The sequence below is a fragment of the Drosophila suzukii genome, unplaced genomic scaffold, assembly GCF_043229965.1.
Source record: "Drosophila suzukii unplaced genomic scaffold, CBGP_Dsuzu_IsoJpt1.0 scf_6, whole genome shotgun sequence".
Classification (NCBI taxonomy): Eukaryota; Metazoa; Arthropoda; class Insecta; order Diptera; family Drosophilidae; genus Drosophila; species Drosophila suzukii.
Genome location: NW_027255938.1, coordinates 2,616,515 through 2,638,522, shown reverse-complemented (window position 1 = coordinate 2,638,522; position 22,008 = coordinate 2,616,515). Strand labels below are relative to the sequence as shown.

The window sequence follows — 22,008 nt, the reverse complement described above, 5'->3', positions numbered from 1 at the left end:
ATTAAATGTTTTAGTTTAATGCGTTTCTGGTTTTAAATAAGTTTTTGCGTTACTTTAAATTTATTTATTTTGTGCGTCGTTTTACTTATTTTGTGTTCTTGTATTTTTTGGTTGAAGATTTTGGTCCACCTTTATTTTAAATTCACCTTTAAATGGATTATTTCATTTATTAATCTCCATCTAATTGTTTTTAACGATCACTGTCACTTTGTTGTGTCGCTTGGTGGATTTTTTTATTTTCCCACTAAAAATGTTGTGTTGTTGGCCGCGCGAGCTCCGTTTATATTTAACTTATTTTTCATTAAAAAATTGTTGGAACTTTTTCTTATTTCAAAACTTGGGTGATAAACCTTTATTCTTAATACACAATTAATGCAATACACTTTTAAAACTTGAGAACAGGTCGCGGTCTCGGATCTGAATCCTCGAGTGCGAATGACACAAATGCATGGCCAGCTTACGAGTAAGAGGGTGGAAAACGCTTCCTCCCGCCGATGCCATGACTCCCGCCTGTACAAACCCCCAAAGGTCTAGTAGACTAAAAGAGATTTTTATATTTAGTTCAGGAGAGTAGACCAGAAGCTTGAAGCCAACTGTATGTATATTGACGTCGTTATCGATTTGATGTGTGAGGTTATCCCACTCTGTACGGGATGGTCTGACAACTTTGTACATTTTGTCGAATTTGACAGAGGGTGGTACATACGTTCCTTTAGTGGGATATTTTAATAAGTATGATAAAGTGACCAGCTGTTTTATATAAGAGGTAAGTCAAGCGTCTTCATGGATTTCTCTACTAACACTCCTGATCCTGCATAGCCCATAGTGGAGTACATTACTCTACTGGTAAAAATGTATGTATTTAAGTATGAAGTTACCTTAATTTCCACCCATATAGAGGGTATGTCGTTTAGTGCTAGGCACCTGTGAAAGATGAACTTCAGCCAAGGAAGTACTGCGTTCAGTGTCCGGTAGTTGTACCGGAATGAAGGTGCCAGGTTCAGGAGATTTGAAGAGCCTGAAGGTGCTTATGCGCTTAGTGTTTGATATATTAATTATGCAGTGTGTTCGAAACCAACATTGCGACACCAATCACGTTGATGTAACATCTGTGAGGACATAGGAAAATCTTTTGCAGCTGCTGAAGAGGGATCAGCTGGGTGTAGATCAGCAGTCTGTTAGGCGAAATTAATTTTATTAGTCTTATATTATTGTATTCATTTAATATTATTTTTATTTTTTTTAAGCTTGAGGTTCTTACGCAGCTCAAGTTTGTTTCAGCAGGGTGCCGCGCTCACTCTAGAACCTGTCTAGCGTTCACATTTTTGAAAATTTTGTAATATTATAATTGCGATTTAGTTTTGATTATCAATATCTATCTTCATGTTAGAAATTTAAAAGGTTACTAAGCAAAATTAAAGAATCGACGCTAGGTAGAACAGTTTCGGGGCGTTCAGTTTGGGAATAGTCACTTTGTTGCTCGCAAATGTATGTCCATCTTCCACGCACTTAGCTGAGTAACGGGTGTCAGATAGTCGAAGTTGTCGACTATAGCGTCCTTTTTTGTTTTACTTCAATTCTAATTGCACTGTAATTTAAATTGTTATTATAATGTAATTTAAATTCTAATTGATATTGTAATGTAATGTACATAGTGGGTAGGTGGCGCATTTTCTTGGCGTGCAATCTTGGAAACAGTCGCTCTGCTGCTTGCATATCTCCATCTTCCTCGCACTCCCCTTAGCTGAATAACGGGAATCCGCTCGTCGAGGTCGTCGACTATAGCGTTCTTTCTTCTTTTAATTTAAATTCTAATTGCACTGTAATTGAAATTGTAATTGATATTGCAATGCAATGTACGAAGTGACTGAAGCAGGATAAGGATGCAATTAAAAAAAATACTTTCTTAACTTTGAGTTCCTTACCAGTACAGAAAACTCCCTCCATTAACTTATCTGCCAGCAACTTGTTTTAAGAGCTCCGCTCTTGATGTAGTGAATAGTGAGGCACAAATAAGACAACATACAAAATTCGTCAGTCCGATTATCCGACGCTATACCGTAAGCAAACATTTCTGGCCAGGGATGGCACCAACTTTTATCAAAAATTGGAATAACTTTTTTTTTCCCGACCCTTAAATTATGCTGATAGAATCAGAGCTGTCATGCTTAGCCATTTTCAGGACAGACCTTTTTTTTGTAGGATAGCGTTTTAAAATCTTTCACATCTGCCCTTTTTTTAATGGCTGCACTGAACAGAACGCCCTCGAGCATTAGCCATAATGTAACATTTATGTTTTACCATATTTAAAGTACTTTTCATAAATGTACACTTTTTGCAGGCAACGAAATTATTAATTTCAATGTCATTACGTTCCACAATTTTTGAAAATGTGTCGCATACTTTACTTCCACCACGCTTACTCATCAAAGTTTGTCACTTAGAAGCTTGGCCTTAGTTGTTACTGAGCAGGCTATGCTAAGGTCTGATTTGCAAAGCAATATATTAACATTAATTTCTATACAGTTCACTCTCGACAGCCTAAGCCATCGGACGTGTTCTTCCGCGTATCGTTAAAGTACTGCAGCATCCCAACCCATAATCAAAACAAACGCAAAGATAGCCTCCGCTTATCTACTTTCGGATCAGTGCAACTTACAATTTTGGCAGCTTTAAAGAAGTCTTAAAGTTTGTTGACCTCATCATGCCTGACCCTCCAGACATCTGGAGAAAGCACCTTCCAGACGGAATTTTCCTAGTAGCGATTAGAACAGATGACGACTCCAAGTCTCTAGCTGAAGTCTCACCATTCATCATTAAAAAAACAATAGAAAATACAATCCAAGGAGAAATCACAAGTTGTAAAAAAACCAAAGACGGAAAACTTATAATTCTAACCAAAAACTTTTTACAAGCTGAAAAATGAAAAAATTTCACTAGTTTACCTTCAAGTACTCCCCACATCACTATCCCAATTCAAATAATAGAGCACCGAAGCCTTAACTGCACTAAAGGAGATATTTAATCAAGCGATATACGAGGAATCGACGAGAAAGTTATATTAGAGAACCTTAGATCTCAAAACGTTGATGAAGTTGAAAATCCATTTCCTCTTCAGATACAAATCCAACACCAAGCCAAAACTAAAATGACTCTAAAGCTCCTTCAACGGGATATTAATGGTTACCTTAACAACTACAACGAACGGCTAGTTCTATTAAAAGCACCAAAATCGTTTCCCTCCAGGAGACCCACAGCACTTATTACCAAAAATTACCTATCGCAGTTAACTTCGAATTTCACTACACATCTTCGCACAGTCCAGATGGCGGTGAAGCAATCCTGATACACAAGTCAATAGAACACACAATAATTCCACTTCAAAACTCAATCGATACCATAGCACTGGAAATTAAATCTTTCAAAAAACTCAATATTGTTTTTTCCTACAACCCACCGAACAGAAAATGTACTGAAGCAGACCTGGAATCAATAGTCCCTATAGGAAACTCTCCAACACTATTTACAGGAGACTTCAGTAGCTGGAATAAATACTGGGGTTCTCCCACAATTAACCGTAGCGGACGAATACTAGGAAAATTCATCCTGGACAAGGGCTTCATCATTCTAAACAACGGCCAACCAACTCACTTCTTGACCCATAGATCGCTCACACACATCGACTTAGCATTTTGTTCACCCGACCTGAGAATTTATTGTGACTTCAAGATCAGCGACTCTCTCAAAGGGAGTGACCACTTCCAAATTCCTATCGACATGTTTCTAAGCAGCAGAAGAAAGAAAGACAACTTTAATCAACGTTTTGTGACAAAAAACGCAGATTGGAACAAATTTGAAACACTCACATACATCCTTAGTAATTCCATCCCAACGTCAACAAATATAAACCAGGAAACAAATAATATAAACAAAACAAGGAAGAAAGCTATAGTCGAGTACCTCGACTATCATATACCCGTTACTCAGCTAAAGGGACCAAAGGGAAATGGAGATATGCAAGCAGTAAGGCGAGATTGAAATGTGCCATCTACCCGCGATCTCAATATATGGTTATGTGGGCGGTAGACAGATTTAAGCGTTATGGGTGTTAGAGTGGGCGTGGCAAACTTTTTTTGGATGAATCGATAGGTATTAACCGTGGGTGCCACAGACTTGGACGGTTTGTGGACGTGGCATATTCGCGGAACAAACTTGCGCTGAGTACAAGGATACGGAATCTAAATCTGAAATACCAATTCTCTATCTTTAATAGTTTCCGATATCCGCGTTCATACTTACGATTTTTTGAATTTTGTTCTTTTTTTGGGTCAATCGATAGGTATTGATGAGAACAATACATTTAAGTTACAATTTTTATTCTAGCATCAAAACTGTAGGAACTGAAACAAACTTGCGCTGCGCAGAAATATCTAGAGTCTGCATGCCTAATCCCAGTATTGTAGCGTTCATACGGACAGACGGACATGGCTAGATCGACTCGGCTAGTAATCCTGATCAAGAATATATATATATGGGGTCGGAAACGCTTCCTTCTGCCTGTTACATACTGTCCGACGAATCTAGTATACTCTTTTACTCTACGAGTAACGGGTATAATTATTCTTCAGAGTGCATACAAGAGTATTCCCCATACAAAACCTCCAAGATCGCACCACAATGTCCACATCGAGCAAGTTCAATGTTCCAATGCATCCTCATACGTCATTGTTGAACAGCGGAGCTCGACACGCAGCAAATCATTCCTTTCGGCCTGCTCCTTGTCGTTTTGGCATATATCGAGGCCCGTCACAGCATTTCGATTATGCTCCGGTATGGTAGTAATGCAGCACCTTTTTAATTTTTTATGGCAAGGGCACTTGCATCGGGCACGTGGTCAGGTTGGAAAAAGTTTTGCCAACGTTTTGGGCCGCCCCAAGATCCGCGGCCGCGGCCTCGTCGCTCCGAGACTCATAACTAAGCTCCCTATTCCAATAATAAGAAACTGGAAAATTTAAAAATGGAAAAAAACAAGGCCTGGAGAACGTTCAATAGAGATATGTCGACAAATTATCTAATTAACTACAAAAAACTGAACGCCCAATACAGAAGATAAATGAGGTCAAGCAACGCAGACAGCCTCTTTGTGCTCACATCCAAAGTCACGCCACAATTTAAGCCGTAAACAATTTGGAATAAAATAAAAAAGCTCTGTGGCCTCCACAAAGCCGCAAATATCCATGCTATTAAGGACAACAATAGTAACAATCTCCTTACTTGCCTTGAACAAATTGCCGACACATTTGGAAAATATTGGTCTCTTCTTCCAGAGGACGCACAATTTTCCACAAGCTTTATCGAAGAAAAACAAAAATTAATTACACTTAACCGAGGAATCACCACATACAGAACAGCATCATTTATGGAACAAGATATAAACTTTTTAGTATTCTCAGCAGCCCTGACCAGCCTAAAAGGTCAAACTCCAGGACAGGATAAAATAAATTATCCAATGATCCAACACGTCGCAAACCCGGTCAAAATGAGAATCATAAATTTCTTCAATATCATCCTAAAATCACACATTCCTCAGACCTACAAAACTAGCATAATTATCCCAATACACAAATCAGGTACTGACAAAACATTATATAAAATAATATCGAAACGGAAATGAAAATAATTGCAACATTCAACAAACTACTAAATAGCCTACAACTTGGGCTTAAAAAAGGGAGATCTGTTATGGACTGTCTGCTTTACGCAGACGCTCTTATCAACAGAGCCATCCATAGACTTTGCCAAAGCCTTTGAAAAAATAGGGCTACACACAATTATTAACCAACTCTTGGCATGGGCCTGTAGTCCAATTATAACCAACTATAAATTTAAGCCCCACGTTAGGAAACTAGATAAATCAATAGACTAATCCCTAAACATAATACAATGCTTATCCAGCTGAAAATACAATAGCCACCCACATACCCTAATCGAAATCGTAAAAAGCCTATGCATCTCCGAGATAGATTACGCCCTTCCTATATACGGCAAGTCAAATAAATCTATTCTAATACCAATTAAAACCCTTCTAAATCCCGCACTATAAACATCATTAGGAGCCTTTTGTTCTACGCCAACAAGTAACCTTTACCTTGAAGCAAACATTCAATCAATAGAAAATAGAACCGAATACCTAAAACAAAATCAATCCACACTATTCGTCAGGCAAAAGACACCGCGCTCAACCAAATCATACAACGGATCTCCAAAAACAAATATAAAAAATACAGAAATTCTACCATCAACCAATGCATTAATAGCTGTCAACACCTCGATACCCCTACCCAAGCTCCTCACAAACCCAAATCAACAAAACCACCCTGCCCTATGGACATAAGCTTAATAAACATCCAATTAGGCAGTGCCAAAAATCGACTAATCGCCGACACAACAGCGAAAGATGCAACAATATCACCCCTAATTTCCATTTCAAATCTAAACTGCTCGGATATTAACAAACTCTTAAAAACGAATAAACTTCAAAAAAATATTCTTTTACCTAGCTCATGGGTAATTTGCTTTCGCGAAGTATTTCGTTCTTTTTAGGAAACATAAGAGTTTTTGGATGCTTACGCCCTGAATGGTCGCAAGGTTCGGAAGTGTGTAGCTACCCAGGGTTTGAAAGCGCTTTAGGTTATGCGCTGGGCAAAAGCATAGGAGGTGTTCGATGCTCTCCTCTTCGTCTATCTGTTTGCAGCTTCGGCAGAAGTCGTGGTAACTAGGTCCCAGCATGACCGCATGAGTCCCTATAAAGCAGTGGCCCGTGAGGGCATTTAGGAGAGTGGAGATGTCCTCCCTGCTACATTGTAGGAGAGTTTTTGTTCTTTTCGAGTTTTAGTTTGGCCATGTGAGTCTAAAATTGTGCCATGTTGAGAATGAGTTCCAACGGTTGTTGGAAAGTGTGTACAGTCTCTGCCTGAGATGGAGCTTGCAGGTAGCCATGGGCATACCCACCGTGTCCTTATCGCGACGGATATCGGCGGTTGTCCCCTGTCTTCCTAGCTCGTCTGCTATGCAGTTGCCCTCAATATTGCGGTGTCCAGGCACCCAGATGAGGTTAATTCTCAGATGAGTGGCCATCTCGTTAAGAGATTTGCGGCATTCAGAGATTGTTTTTGAGTTCGTTGTGTAGGAGTCGAGGGCCCTGAGGGCTGCTTGACTGTCCGAGAAGATGAAAACATCTATGTCATGATGTGCTGACGGGTCCAGGTGGGTCATGGCTTCCTGAACAGCCATGACTTCCGCTTGAAACACACTACAGTGGTCTGGTAGGCGGAATGAGACTTTTATGTCTAGTTCGAGGGAGAAGACTCCCCCACCTATTTGGGAGTTAAGTTCAGTGGTTGGAGGTCGAGAACTGTGTTTAAAGCTTCAGTGGCGGTGGTGCGAAGCGCCCCACTGATGCAGAGTTCAGCGCTTCTTTGGATCTTGTGAGGGATCCGGAGGTTGCAATTCTTTTCTAGGGAAGGCCACCATACAATGCTTCTGTAGAGGAAAATGGGCCTGACTATTGCAGTGTATAGCCAGTGAACTATTATGGGGGAGAAACCCCACTTCCTCCCTATGGTTTTTTTACAAGCGAAGAGGGCTATGGCCGCTTTGCGTGTGCGATCTAGGATATTGTCACTCCAGAGAAGCTTTTTGTCAAGGATGACACCTAGGTACTTTGCTTGGTTGCTAAGGGTTAGGCGCGTTTGGTGTAGTTTTGGGAGAATTAGATTTGGTATCTTATACTTCCTTGTAAAGAGAACTAGTTCGGTCTTTTCTGGGTTAACTCCCAGCCCACAGACAGCCGTAAAGTAAATTCTAGAAGGTTCGTAGATGTTGACCTTCGTTTCATAAAGCCATGCTGAGTCGGGGACATAACTGAACTGCTATGAAAAAAATTTGGCAAATAAGTTAGCAGTATCGGAATCACAAGAGGCGAATGAAGTATCAAAGTGAAAACAAGCTGGAAATTGTTGTGACTTTCGATTCGAATTAACAAAAGCATACAACAGTTTGGGAATATCTTGGAAATCGGTTTTACAACGGTTTAGGTAACTGTTGCAGCATTTGGAACTATGGATTAAGAAATTAGAGCGAGCTATTAGATACCTCAAATGGTTAGCCAGCAGCCCGGCTCTCTTAAATTTTTTGAAAAGTCTGGACATGGAATTTTTTAGGAAAGAGAGATTACGAAAGAACCAGGGCGGCTTACGATACTCGTTGGCAGAGGGAAATGACGGGACAAAAATATCGAAAGCTGATTATAGTATACCATAAAACCGTTCCACATTATGAAAGGGGCCGTCGATTGAATCCATGGAGGTCTAATCGATATCGGATAAATGCATATTCATTTCTGTGAACTTAGCTCTACGAAACCAAAGAAAGGATGCTGGTTCGGTTTCGGGACATGGCAGTACTGAAACTAATGCTTCTAAAGTTACCTCAAGTGTAGGATTTTATGCATCTTCAGGATTTTAGAGAGGACTAGTTCAAGTAACATATTCATTTGCGAACTCTGAGGAAGTAATAATGTCTAAAACTTAACCAGAGCAGTTCAAGACTGAGTTCAGTTGTCCTAAAGAGAGATTGATAATACCGTGAACAAACTCATGGGCCGTTCTGGGAACGAGAACATTTGGATTAGTTGATGGCATCCAAGAAATGGCAGGAAGGTTAAAATCGCCCAACGATAAGATGATTGTTATTACCAAAGGTTGAATGAATACTCTGTATTTGAGCCAAATGCTGAAGGTAGATACTAGTATAAGACCGAGGGGGAATATACGAGCATGATATAAAAACATAATAATCGTGAACCTGAATCCGAACAGCAACAAACTCTAATATACTGTCCGTACCGATCATCGGAATACTTTGAGAGACGCCAAGGCGAACTGAGCGGTCACATCTATAGATCACATAATTTCCCGCAAATATTTCGCAATCAGACACAGAGGAATGAAGCCACGTTTCAGTAAAAGCAATTACATTGCCATCAAAGGAAACACTGTTGACGGGCAGTTTACTAAGTTTTCCCAATAAACTATAAAAAGTTTTTAGGAAACATATTAAATATTTTTTTAGCAAATTTAACTATAATTATTGTATTGAAAAACATATCACATTTACTCATTGGAAAAGAAAAATAAAATAAAATGTGTTTTTTGGGCAGAAGTCGAAATTCGAACCCCAAAAACAAAAAAAAATATATAGGTATTGCCGAGACTAATACACTTCAGTTAAAATTTCCTTCTAGCATAAAAAATGTGTACGCCACAGGACTGGCCAATATTTTTTTAAATTATAATTTTTTTAATTTTGATGGGTCAATATAGGCACCTACTCGATAGCGAAATCGAATATTTAGTTTTAGAACTTTCAGGTAAAGATTTCTCGTCGAAAGCACTGATTCGATGCATCTACCGGCCGAATCTTGGTATTGACTATGCTCTCTTGATAAATGTTCTTCGTAAAATATATGTTGAATATACAGATGTTATTATTACTGGCAATATCTTAATGGAAAAACATCTGCTTGATAGTTTCGAATCTATTGGCTTGTTTTCAGTTAATTTACAAACTCCGACACATTTTACCAATACCTGTAATACTCTTTTTGACCTCTTCCTTGTTAATGTCCCTAGTAAGATTTTATTGTATGACGGTAGTTTTTAATATCATCTTTCTGACGTATGATTTGACCTTAGCATACAAATCTGACACTTTTGTATTTAGGGATTATAAAAATATCATTTACACTGAACTGTAAGTAGATTATTATATATGTCTCCCAACATCGAGCATCAATTGAACATTTTTAAGAGCAACATCGATTACCTTTGTTCAGTCCCACGTACTTAGTTCGTATACACAGCTGATAGCCCTGCCAACTGAAGACGAAGGTCAGGACATCTAACAACTCTACAGAGCTTGCGAGAGAAAGAAGAGAACTACGAGCTTCAGCGACCGGAACAACATCGTCTGCTTTTACCGTTTGTCCATTGCGACCCATTTTTGTAAAGTTAATTAATGATCAAGAGTGAAGTGTACACATTATAAGCTAATGAATTAAAGGCTAAACTGTTATCTTTGAACTTCAGTCGTTTACCTACTCCCAAGAGCCCCTCTTACGATGACAGCCGTACATAGCGTTTTCGGCACGGCGTCACAACTTAACATGGTGGCCCAGGGGAGGGGACTCTTGCTTGAAGTTTAAAAATCTCAGTTTGTTCTTTCAATTGTTAGTTATAAAGCGCTGATGCTCTAGTCAACGTTACGTAAATTCAGGCGTAAGCAAAAGGGAAGGATCACGTGAGTACGGGTGCCTTTTTTGATTTATCAAGCAGAGCTAGCTAGGTTCAAAACAATTTGGTAAAAATTCTCATAATATGTCTGACCAAGAAGCTGATGATCCGGCCTCAGCAGGGTTTGTTACACTTCAAAAGGAGTGTCTGCAGCAGAACTATATACGGACCGTACAAAGAGTCAGCCTGGCTGGGGGCCCGGATCAAAAATATCCCAGTCTCAAACGGTGTGCTCAGGGACATGGCGACCCCCTGTTCTAACTATCGCCTTACCCGGGCATCGCGGATCTCTGCCCGGGCGGACTTTTCCCCTTCTCCGCAACTCGTGGGACCAAATTATGGAACATATCAAGGAAACAAACAACACAACACAAAACACAGAGACGGGTACTCTTAAAAAACCCATGGATAAGACGAACACTGGTTCCACCTTCCATACCAGCACGGCCCAGAAAGGGCCGCATCCCAAACTGGGGATGATGGGTGGCAGAAAGCCAACCGCAAACGCCTCCGCGACGTGCGCATCTGCGCCGAAAGCAACGGTAGGCACTGCCAAGGCGCTCGGGCCACCCGCTGGTGCAAAATATACATACGCAGAAAGGCGGACTGCCGCCCAGACTCTGCGCTCACACACCAGGAGCACCGTTGCCACGCCTTCGCCTGAATGGCTAAAGAAGGTAGAGTGGGCAAGGAAGGTGCTCCCAAACTACGGGCAGGAAAAGCCCACTCAAGAGGCGACTCAGGCGAAAAGGCAGCGATCCCTCGAACTACCCGGGCCATCGGCGAAGAGATCAAAGATCCAGCCATCGGTCTCTTTCGCCGAAATCACGAAGAATCGTGTACTACTCGGTCTGACTGACAGGGGAAATCCGGAGAGCAGGATCCCCAGGAACAAGTGGAAGGCAGTGGAGTCCCACCTTTCCCTCATTTGCCTGCGCATGGTACGGGAGAGGCCAGGCACCTCGCCCTGCTGCATGGACGCTGGCTGGTACCAGGGCAGCGTCAATGTGGTGGCCTGCGACAGTCAGCGGTCGGCTGACATGTATAAACAGGCGAAGAGCAAGCTCGAGGAGGTCTACGAAGGGGCGGACATCGTCGCACTAGACTGGTGCGATGTGTCCAGTAGACCCCGAGCCAGGATCTGGCTTCCAGCAGCGATCAAGGCGCCGGAGGACATCCTCTTCATGTTGCAAGAATGCAACCCGCACCTCCCCACAAAGGACTGGAAGGTCGTCAAGGGGGAGGAGCATAAAGGGGACGTCAACCTGGAGGTGTTGGTCCTGAACAAGGAGTCAGTTGTTTCGATCGAGACTGCTCGAGGAGTGCTGAACTTCGGGATCAGTGCGATACACATCAAGGTGTATAAGGGCGACTCCAACGCCGCCCAGCCGAACAGGTGCTTGCTGAGGAGTTGGAGGCACCTGGTGGGCCGGAGGATGGCTACTCTACTGATTCGTCGCTAAGCAGAGAGATGCGAGCGCTCGGACCGGCTATCGAAGACGTAGACCTCAGCGATACAGAGGAGGCCGACGTCACTGTGGTGGAGGTTGAAGCTGTAGATGTCACTAAGACTTCTACAAATAAACCTTCACCACAGTAAAGCAGCGTCCGCTGAACTTCTGCTTCGCCTGACCGAAGGCGAAGCCGACCTAGTCCTTGTACAGGAACCTTGGGTAGAAGGAGGCAAGGTTGCTGGACTAGGAACACAGGAACACAAGCTTATGCTTGACCCCAAGGAAGGTCAAATTCGAATCCGCATATTAGCCAAAAGGCATCTTAGTATATTTCTACTTCGCAATTACAGCAACGGAGACAACACTGCAGTAAGCCTGGAGCTGCAAAGTGGCTCTATAAGGGACCTATCGGCCTACTTGGCCTTTGAAAAGGAAAACCCCCGAGATGCGCTGGTCAGAGGACTGGCAGAGGAATGCGAAAAGCTCAGGAAAGGTTTGGTAATAGGCTGTGACGCCAACGCCCATCACACCCAGTGGTGTCGATTTTATTCTAAATTCGAAGGCGCAGTCAAAAACTGGGCATACTCTAACGAGCACTCCTCTTCGGACCATAGATTCATAGAATCCATATTGTCCCTTGATTCTCCCTTGCCGATCAGCTTCGCTAACCCCAGACAAGCCGACTGGCACAGGTACAAAGAAGTTATGGCAAATATCCTCCCCATGGAACGGTCAGAAAGCATCACAAACCCACAGGAGCTGGATCAAACAGTATATAAATTCACAGAGGCATGCAACACTGCCTTCAAAGTGGCATGCCCCACAGAGAAACCAAGAGGAAGGAAAAAACCCCCCTGGTGGACCCAACAACTATCTATCCTCAGAACCAACTGCAGATGCCAGTTTAACAGAGCAAAAGCGGGAAATGAGGACACCAATTGGCTGAACTACAAGTTTGAACTAGCCTCTTACAAAAAGGGCATTAGAAGAGCAAAACGAACGGCATGGCAGACCTTCTGCTCTGACATAGAAAAAACAACTGATGCCGCTAGGCTCAGGAAAATACTTTCTAAGACAGCCGCGCCTTTGGGCTATCTTAAAAAAGCAGATGGATCATGGTCAGACTCCAGTAAAGAGTCCTTGGACCTGCTCCTAGACGCTCACTTCCCGGGGAGCCAACAAGCAGGTCATCCACCTGAAAGAGGAACAGGAGAGGGAATCGAAATAGATCCACTCCTATCAGACCGCAACATGAAATGGTCCATTTATAGTTTCAAACCATACAAAAGGATTTTAGACCAATAAGCCTAACATCATTCCTGCTTAAGGGCTTTGAAAGAATGATAAGCCTACACATAAGGGCCACCGTAGACCCGACACAAATATCAGAAGCACAGCACGCTTACACCAAAGGTAAGTCAACCGAATTGGTGTTACACTTGATGGCTAGCAGCATCGAGAAATCAATCAGCATTAAGGAATACACACCGATCGCCTTCCTGGACATAGAGGGAGCCTTCAATAACGTGCTTCCCATTGCCATAACGGAATCTTTTACAGAACTAGGGGTTGAGCCGCCAATGGTGGGGTTGATGATAAATTTCTAATAAGCAGAATGGTCACAGCCACACTAGGGACCTCAACCCAGACTAGACAGAGGCACCCCGCAAGGAGGAATATCGCAGTAAATAAACTACTGCGGATTCTGGAAGGAGAAGGTTGTAAGGTCGTGGCATACGCAGACAACGTCGCCATCATCTTTAATGGAAAATATCCACAAACACTTTGCGATCTTATGACCTCTAAATTTAAAATACTATCGTAATGGACGATAGCGAACGGACTCGGGGTAAATCCCTCGAAAATGGAACTTGTTCTATTTACAAATAGGTACAAAATTCCACAACTTAACCCACCCATTCTAAACAATTGTAATCTCTCTTTTAGCGATCACGCCAGGTACTTGGGGTTAGTACTAGATAAGCGCCTCAAATGTGGCAACCAAGGGAGAACCAAAAAAGCGACCATTGCACTTTACTTCTGTAAAAAAAGCAATTGGGGTAAGATGGGGCATGTCCCCTAGAATAGTCAACTGGATATACACAGCGGTAGTCAAACCAATCCTACTGTACGGAATGAACTCCTCTAAACTAAGTACAGCGAATGGCGGCTTTGTGTATTAGTGGAGCCCTTCGAACCACCCCGAATTAAGCGCTGAATGCGATCTTGAACCTCCCTAGCCTGGACTTAGCAGGCATGGAAAGGGCCAAATCGGCAGCTAATCGACTGGGGGACACAGGGCAGTGGAAAGCCCAAACTTATGGCCATGCTAAAATTCTCCAGAATGATAAATCGATTCCGAAGATCACGGATCTATGCAAATCCATTGAATATAGTCACACACCCTTTGAGGCCCTGATTCCTGATAGAGAGGAATGGGAGCAGGGCCGACCGGGCACGACGGACGCAATCTGTTTCTATACAGATGGCTCCAAATTAGAAGGACACGTTGGCGGAGGTGTACACTCCGAACAATTAGATATCAGGAAGTCATTCAGGCTCCCGAACCACTGTAGCGTCTTTCAGGCGGAGGTCCACGCTATAAAATAAGCACTAACCTGTTTAGGGAACCTTAGCCTCCTGAGAGGACATCTAAACATATATAGCGACAGCCAAGCGGCTATAAAGTCGATCTACTCGACAAACACCAACTCTCGTACAATAGCAAACTGTCGCAGATCTCTCCACGAGATGGCAAATCAGTTTACTATCAGCCTAATATGGGTTCCGGGTCACCGGGACATCGTAGGCAACTGCATAGCGAACGAATTAGCCAGGCAGGGCACCACCAAGCCTCTCCTACCAGGAGAGGAAAATGTCGGTATGCCCATGGCTACTTGCAAGCTAAACATAAAAAACCACTTCAACACACTAGCCAACACCCATTGGCAAAACGCACCACAGTGTCGCATCTCTCACCAGACATGGCCTGTGATAGACAACAAGAAAACCTCGGAGTTACTCAAGCTCAGCCGCACAGAGTGTGGCATGTTGATCCGAGCTCTTACAGGCCACTGGCTTGTCGGCGCGCATGCCGGCAGGCTAAAAGCCCCGCAAAATGATTTCTGCAGAAGCTGTAGGGATGAGGAAGAAGTGGAAACGGTAGAACACCTTCTCTGCATCTGCCCAGCCCTATGCAGACTCAGACTGAAACACTTAGGAAGCCCCTTCATCGACGATCTTACCGAAATATCGGAGATTAATCTCAAAAGCATAAGTGCCTTTATTAAATCTTCCGGGTGGAAGACATGCTGATCAGCTTAACACACGCTGAAACTACTAGAAACGGGACCCTAGAGAAGGAAGAAACGAGATCATGCGGTATCACAACGGACCCACTGAGGTCTAAGTGTGTCGGACTATAGTCCGACAGCCGCCCTAACCAAACCTAACCTAACCTAGCAGAACTATAAGAAGGATTCTGCGTCTCGAAAAAAGGGAAAGCTAATATATGAAGCGCCTGCATCAAATCGAGAATTAAAATGCGGCTTTTGAGACCACCCATCAAGTTATCATCTGCACCGAGGGATATGCCAAAACGGACCATCACGCCAAGAAGATCGCCGTAAGTTTTGACGGGCCAGTGCCCAAGTTTAGCGGAAACTGCGTGGACTGGCCAGAATATTATGACGTCTTCACTCGGTTAATTTATCAAAATAAGCGGCTGGACAATATTCAACGGTTTCATTTCCTCAAGGAATCTTTGCCAGCTGGTCGAGATTGCGATATTCGTCAAATTCCTTTAACGGCCGCTAACTATACGGTGGCATGAGACACACTAATTGCCAAGCCTAAGCAAAAAGAAGCCCGATGATATTCGATCTATGATCAGTGCAGTCAACGTCTGCGCAGCCGCCTGTAACACCCTCAACGCGTCGCTGCAGGACGGGGATCACTGGTTCGCCCATTATTTGACTGCAAAATTACCGAAAGAAACGCACTCCGCCCGGGAACATCATCTCGTACACATTCCCTCGTACAAGGATCTCGAACAGTTTCTCAACAATCGGTTAATCACCCTGGACGCCATTGAAAATAGAAACTGTTCGGGCACCAACAAATCTGGATCATCACTGGATCATCACACCACAAAACGTATCTCGGTTCATAACACCCATGCGCAACCAAGCCCCCCTGTGCTTCGTTGCCCACACTGCAATGGTAATCATATCCTTCGAAGATGTCCGCGATTCCTAAGCTTGGATTGCTACCAACGTAAGGAGGTCGTGAGTAAGTCAAACCTATGCCTCAACTGCCTGAGCAAATCGCACTTGCTTGCCCGCTGTTCAAGTGTAAAGAATTGCTACCACTGTGGATAACGCCACCATTCTCTACTTCATCCGGCAGCAGCGCCAAGCATCACTCAAGCATCCCAACCTTACTCGCCGACCGTATCATCCAGTCAACCACATATCGCTTCGATTATGAACACCTCACCAGTTAGCCCCCTTGCTAATCCAAACCTCCAATGTTATTCTTCCACAGCCACCCATGCAACGCGACAGAATATCTTGCTAGCTACCGCACGGATTATTGTCTGCCACCCCCAGAGCGGCGCTCAAGCAACAATAACTGCCCTCATCGATCAGGGGTCGGAAGCTACAATAATCTCAGAGCATACCGTCCAAGCTCTCCAGCTTCCACGATGCAGAATCCGCGCTTCGATCGCCGGCGTCGGCCAAACTAATGGTCAACGGTGCAACTTTACGGCAAGATGCTGCATCCGAACGTCGCTAATCCCAACGTTCAATCTAGATGTCGACTCTGCGTACGTTATGAACTCGCTGACCTCACATCTACCAAACCAATCGTTTTCGCCTCAAAACTGGAAACACATCAACGGACTCCAGCTCTCGGATCCTTTATACTATCGCTCGAAACGCATAGATCTCATCATCGGAGCCGACCTCATGGCGGGTCTTATCCTTCCGGGAACCCGAATCGGAAATCCATACGAACCTATTGCACAAAATTCTCACTTAGGTTGGATGATACTCGGCAAGTTCCAGGAATCAATCCACACACTTAATATTTGCTGTCATCAAACCACGCTTGACACGGAATCGCTTTTGAAGAATTTTTGCGAAATAGAATCTGTCCCAAGCCGATCACTTCAATCTGACGAAGAGCGGTGGTGTGAGTCCTTCTTAAAGGAAACGCACACACATCAACCAAACGGTAGTTTTATGGTAAGACTGCCTTTCAAATGGCATTTCGATCCCACAATGGCCCTAGGAAAATCGCATCAAGTCGCTTTAAACAGGTTTCTTCAATTAGAGCGACGTTATCAACGGGATCCAGACAAATTGATTCGTTACAAGGAGGGAATCGAAGAATATTTTGAATTGGGACAAATCACACCAGCAGTCTCTAGTGAGAGATCAACAGTCAGTACCTCCACAAAACCCTGTCGGGTTGAATCCTGCGTTCTTCCTCATCACGCTGTCTATAAAGAAGACAGTTTCACCACCAAACAGCGCAGTGTTTTCGTCGCATCGGCAAAGACCTCAAACGGTCGATCTCTAAACGATGTATTGTCCATAGGACCCACTCTACAAATTGATCTCCCTGCAGTGTTGCTGAATTGGAGACAGTGCCGACATGTTTTCACCGCCGACATCCAGCGCATGTACCGTTGCATCGACGTACATCCGGACGATATGCAGTACCAGCGGATTTTATGGCGGGAGGCGGATGGAAACATCAAGGAATATTGTCTGTCAACTGTAACTTTCGGTACCGCTTCTGCACCATTCACCGCCATCAGAGTCATTCCTCAACTTGCAGAAGATGAACGCGAAAATTATCCAGTGGCGGATACGATATTCTTTCTGGTGATCACACTATCTAGCAACGACATAGCGCTCCTAGACAGCATTCCTTCATCAAACCGATGCAATCAAACTTCTCAAAGCTGCGACAGCTCTTATACAGTCAAAACCTTAGGAATGCATTGGTTACCTAACCAAGACTGTTTCACCTACAAATTGCAAGCGAGCATTCCCACGGGTTCAACCTAAAGAGAAATTCTTTCGAGCATCGCTGGACTTTTCGACCCCTTAGGATTAATCGCTCCTATTCTCATTACAGCAAAATTAGTTCTAAAAGAAGTCACAATGGCACACCTACATTCCGAGTCGACCCAGTACCAGGTTCCATCTCCATTACATACTGGACGGACGCCACTATCGTTCTCCACTGGATCAAAGGATATGTTACTAGATGGAAAACGTTCGTCGCCAATCGCGTTGCCTACATTCTGGACGACAGCGATTAAAACCAATGGAGACATGCTCCCACGGCGGATAATCCAGAAGACAGCGCCACGAGAGGACTATCCCCATCATAAATCTCCATCTTTGATCTCTGGTGGCACGGACCATCATGGTTTAGGCAACACTAAAGTGAGTGGCCGGACACAGAGGTACCGAACATAAGGTTTGATGAGCAGCCCCTAGAAGCAAAATCTTTTCGGATTCGTTTGCACACCACCCAAGTAGACATTAATATCATTGAGCGGTTTTCGACTTACACCAAACTCGTTCGAGTCATTGCATACATACTGCGCTTTTGTCACAACACTCAATCGAAGAAAACCAGATCGCACAGTCAGCTGTCGCCAGAGATACTGGACGTCGTGAAAATAGTACAAGCCGAAACCTTTCAATCCGACATACACGCGATCATCGCAGAAAATCCTCTGCCTCCGAAGAGCATCCTAGGAAATCTCACTCCCTTTCTTGACGACGGCATCTTACGCGTTCGCGGTCGTCTCAAACATTCGAACCTTTCTTTCGATCGCAAACATCCAATCATCTTACCGCAGCGTCATTTCTTTACAGAGCTGGTAATTCAGAACTCCCATCAAGCTACCCTGCATGGCGGCGCTCATCTTACTCTAGCCCACACGAGGTACAAGTTCTGGATTCCAAATGTAAGACAAGCCGTCCGAACAATCCTTCGAAAATGCATCACGTGCTTCCGCGCGTCACCTAGCATCGGAAGTCAATTGATGGGCGACCTGCCGGTACCCAGGGTCAACCCACCGAACCGCCCATTCATTGCGACCGGCGTCGATTATACCGGGGCAATCGAAATCAAGGCAGCAAGGGATACATCGCAATGCATACTGACTCCTCTAAACAAAGTACAGCGAATGGCGGCTTTGTGTATTAGTGGAGCCCTTCGAACCACCCCGAATGAAGCGCTGAATGCGATCTTGAACCTCCCTAGCCTGGACTTAGCAGGCATGGAAAGGGCCAAATCGGCAGCTATTCGACTGAGGGACACAGGGCAGTGGAAAGCCCAGTTACATGGCCATGCTAAAATCCTCCAGCATGATAAATCGATTCCGAAAATCTCGGATCTATGCAGATCTATTGAATATAGTCACACACCCTTTGAGGCCCTGATTCCTGATAGAGAGGAATGGGAACAGGGCCGACCGGGCACGACGGACGCAATCTGTTTCTGTACAGATGGCTCCAAATTAGAAGGACAAGTCGGCGGAGGTGTATACTCCGAACAATTAGATATCAGGAAGTCATTCAGGCTCCCGAACCACTGTTGCGTCTTTCAGGCGGAGGTCCACGCTATAAAATAAGCACTAACCTGTTTAGGGAACCTTAGCCTCCTGAGAGGACATCTAAACATATATAGTGACAGCCAAGCGGCTATTAAGTCGATCTACTCGACAAACACCAACTCTCGTACAATAGCAGACTGTCGCAGATCTCTCCACGAGATGGCAAATCAGTTTACTATCAGCCTTATATGGGTTCCGGGTCACCGGGACTTCGTAGGCAACTGCATAGCGAACGAATTAGCCAGGCAGGGCACCACCAAGCCTCTCCTACCAGGAGAGGAAAATGTCGGTATGCCCATGGCTACTTGCAAGCTAAACATAAAAAACCACTTCAACACACTAGCCAACACCCATTGGCAAAACGCACCACAGTGTCGCATCTCTCACCAGACATGGCCTGTGATAGACAACAAGAAAACCTCGGAGTTACTCAAGCTCAGCCGCACAGAGTGTGGCATGTTGATCCGAGCTCTTACAGGCCACTGGCTTGTTGGCGCGCATGCCGGCAGGCTAAAAGCCCCGCAAAATGATTTCTGCAGAAGCTGTAGGGATGAGGAAGAAGTGGAAACGGTAGAACACCTTACTTGCTTCTGCCCAGCCCTATGCAGACTCAGACTGAAACACTTAGGAAGCCCCTTCATCGACGATCTTACCGAAATATCGGAGATTAATCTCAAAAGCATAAGTGCCTTTATTAAATCTTCCGGGTGGAAGACATGCTGATCAGCTTAACACACGCTGAAACTACTAGAAACGGGACCCTAGAGAAGGAAGAAACGAGATCATGCGGTATCACAACGGACCCACTGAGGTCTAAGTGTGTCGGACTATAGTCCGACAGCCGCCCTAACCTAACCTAACCTAACCTAGCAGAACTATAAGAAGGATTCTGCGTCTCGAAAAAAGGGAAAGCTAATATATGAAGCGCCTGCAGCAAATCGAGAATTAAAATGCGCCTTTTGAGACCACCCATCAAGTTATCATCTGCACCGAGGGATATGCCAAAACGGACCATCACGCCAAGAAGATCGCCGTAAGTTTTGACGGGCCAGTGCCCAAGTTTAGCGGAAACTGCGTGGACTGGCCAGAATATTATGACGTCTTCACTCGGTTAATTTATCAAAATAAGCGGCTGGACAATATTCAACGGTTTCATTTCCTCAAGGAATCTTTGCCAGCTGGTCGAGATTGCGATATTCGTCAAATTCCTTTAACGGCCGCTAACTATACGGTGGCATGGGACACACTAATTGCCAAGCCTAAGCAAAAAGAAGCCCGATGATATTCGATCTATGATCAGTGCAGTCAACGTCTGCGCAGCCGCCTGTAACACCCTCAACGCGTCGCTGCAGGACGGGGATCACTGGTTCGCCCATTATTTGACTGCAAAATTACCGAAAGAAACGCACTCCGCCTGGGAACATCATCTCGCCACATTCCCTCGTACAAGGATCTCGAACAGTTTCTCAACAACCGGTTAATCACCCTGGACGCCATTGAAAATAGAAACTGTTCGGGCACCAACAAATCTGGATCATCACTGGATCATCACACCACAAAACGTATCTCGGTTCATAACACCCATGCGCAACCAAGCCCCCCTGTGCTTCGTTGCCCACACTGCAATGGTAATCATATCCTTCGAAGATGTCCGCGATTCCTAAGCTTGGATTGCTACCAACGTAAGGAGGTCGTGAGTAAGTCAAACCTATGCCTCAACTGCCTGAGCAAATCGCACTTGCTTGCCCGCTGTTCAAGTGTAAAGAATTGCTACCACTGTGGATAACGCCACCATTCTCTACTTCATCCGGCAGCAGCGCCAAGCATCACTCAAGCATCCCAACCTTACTCGCCGACCGTATCATCCAGTCAACCACATATCGCTTCGATTATGAACACCTCACCAGTTAGCCCCCTTGCTAATCCAAACCTCCAATGTTATTCTTCCACAGCCACCCATGCAACGCGACAGAATATCTTGCTAGCTACCGCACGGATTATTGTCTGCCACCCCCAGAGCGGCGCTCAAGCAACAATAACTGCCCTCATCGATCAGGGGTCGGAAGCTACAATAATTTCAGAGCATACCGTCCAAGCTCTCCAGCTTCCACGATGCAGAATCCGCGCTTCGATCGCCGGCGTCGGCCAAACTAATGGTCAACGGTGCAACTTTACGGCAAGATGCTGCATCCGAACGTCGCTAATCCCAACGTTCAATCTAGATGTCGACTCTGCGTACGTTATGAACTCGCTGACCTCACATCTACCAAACCAATCGTTTTCGCCTCAAAACTGGAAACACATCAACGGACTCCAGCTCTCGGATCCTTTATACTATCGCTCGAAACGCATAGATCTCATCATCGGAGCCGACCTCATGGCGGGTCTTATCCTTCCGGGAACCCGAATCGGAAATCCATACGAACCTATTGCACAAAATTCTCACTTAGGTTGGATGATACTCGGCAAGTTCCAGGAATCAATCCACACACTTAATATTTGCTGTCATCAAACCACGCTTGACACGGAATCGCTTTTGAAGAATTTTTGCGAAATA

General features: G+C 44.4%; 2 protein-coding genes across 2 annotated transcripts in view; one reads left to right on the top strand and one right to left on the bottom strand.

The window, feature by feature from the left end:
• The window catches only part of LOC139355003 (uncharacterized), an 86,502-nt gene that overhangs the window by 48,930 nt on the left and 15,564 nt on the right, over positions 1 to 22,008 (bottom strand). The gene's annotated exons all lie outside the window — the stretch shown is intronic.
• LOC139355039 (uncharacterized) lies at positions 13,249 to 21,655 on the top strand. The gene is made up of 7 exons (XM_070999317.1): positions 13,249 to 13,394; positions 15,699 to 16,096; positions 16,352 to 17,002; positions 17,441 to 17,875; positions 17,957 to 18,270; positions 18,459 to 18,800; positions 21,533 to 21,655. Exons 1-7 carry the CDS (start codon positions 13,249 to 13,251, stop codon positions 21,653 to 21,655), a joined length of 2,409 nt encoding a protein of 802 aa, XP_070855418.1.

What these genes read in the sequence shown, in the direction of transcription:
- LOC139355039 (XM_070999317.1), top strand. Translation starts at nt 13,249, where the DNA reads ATGGCTAGCAGCATCGAGAAATCAATCAGCATTAAGGAATACACACCG. An exon ending in CCAACGTAAGGAGGTCGTGA is followed by an intron (nt 16,097 to 16,351) that starts GTAAGTCAAACC and finishes ATTCTTCCACAG; the next exon opens with CCACCCATGCAACGCGACAG. An exon ending in GCAAGCGAGCATTCCCACGG is followed by an intron (nt 17,876 to 17,956) that starts GTTCAACCTAAA and finishes TTCTCATTACAG; the next exon opens with CAAAATTAGTTCTAAAAGAA.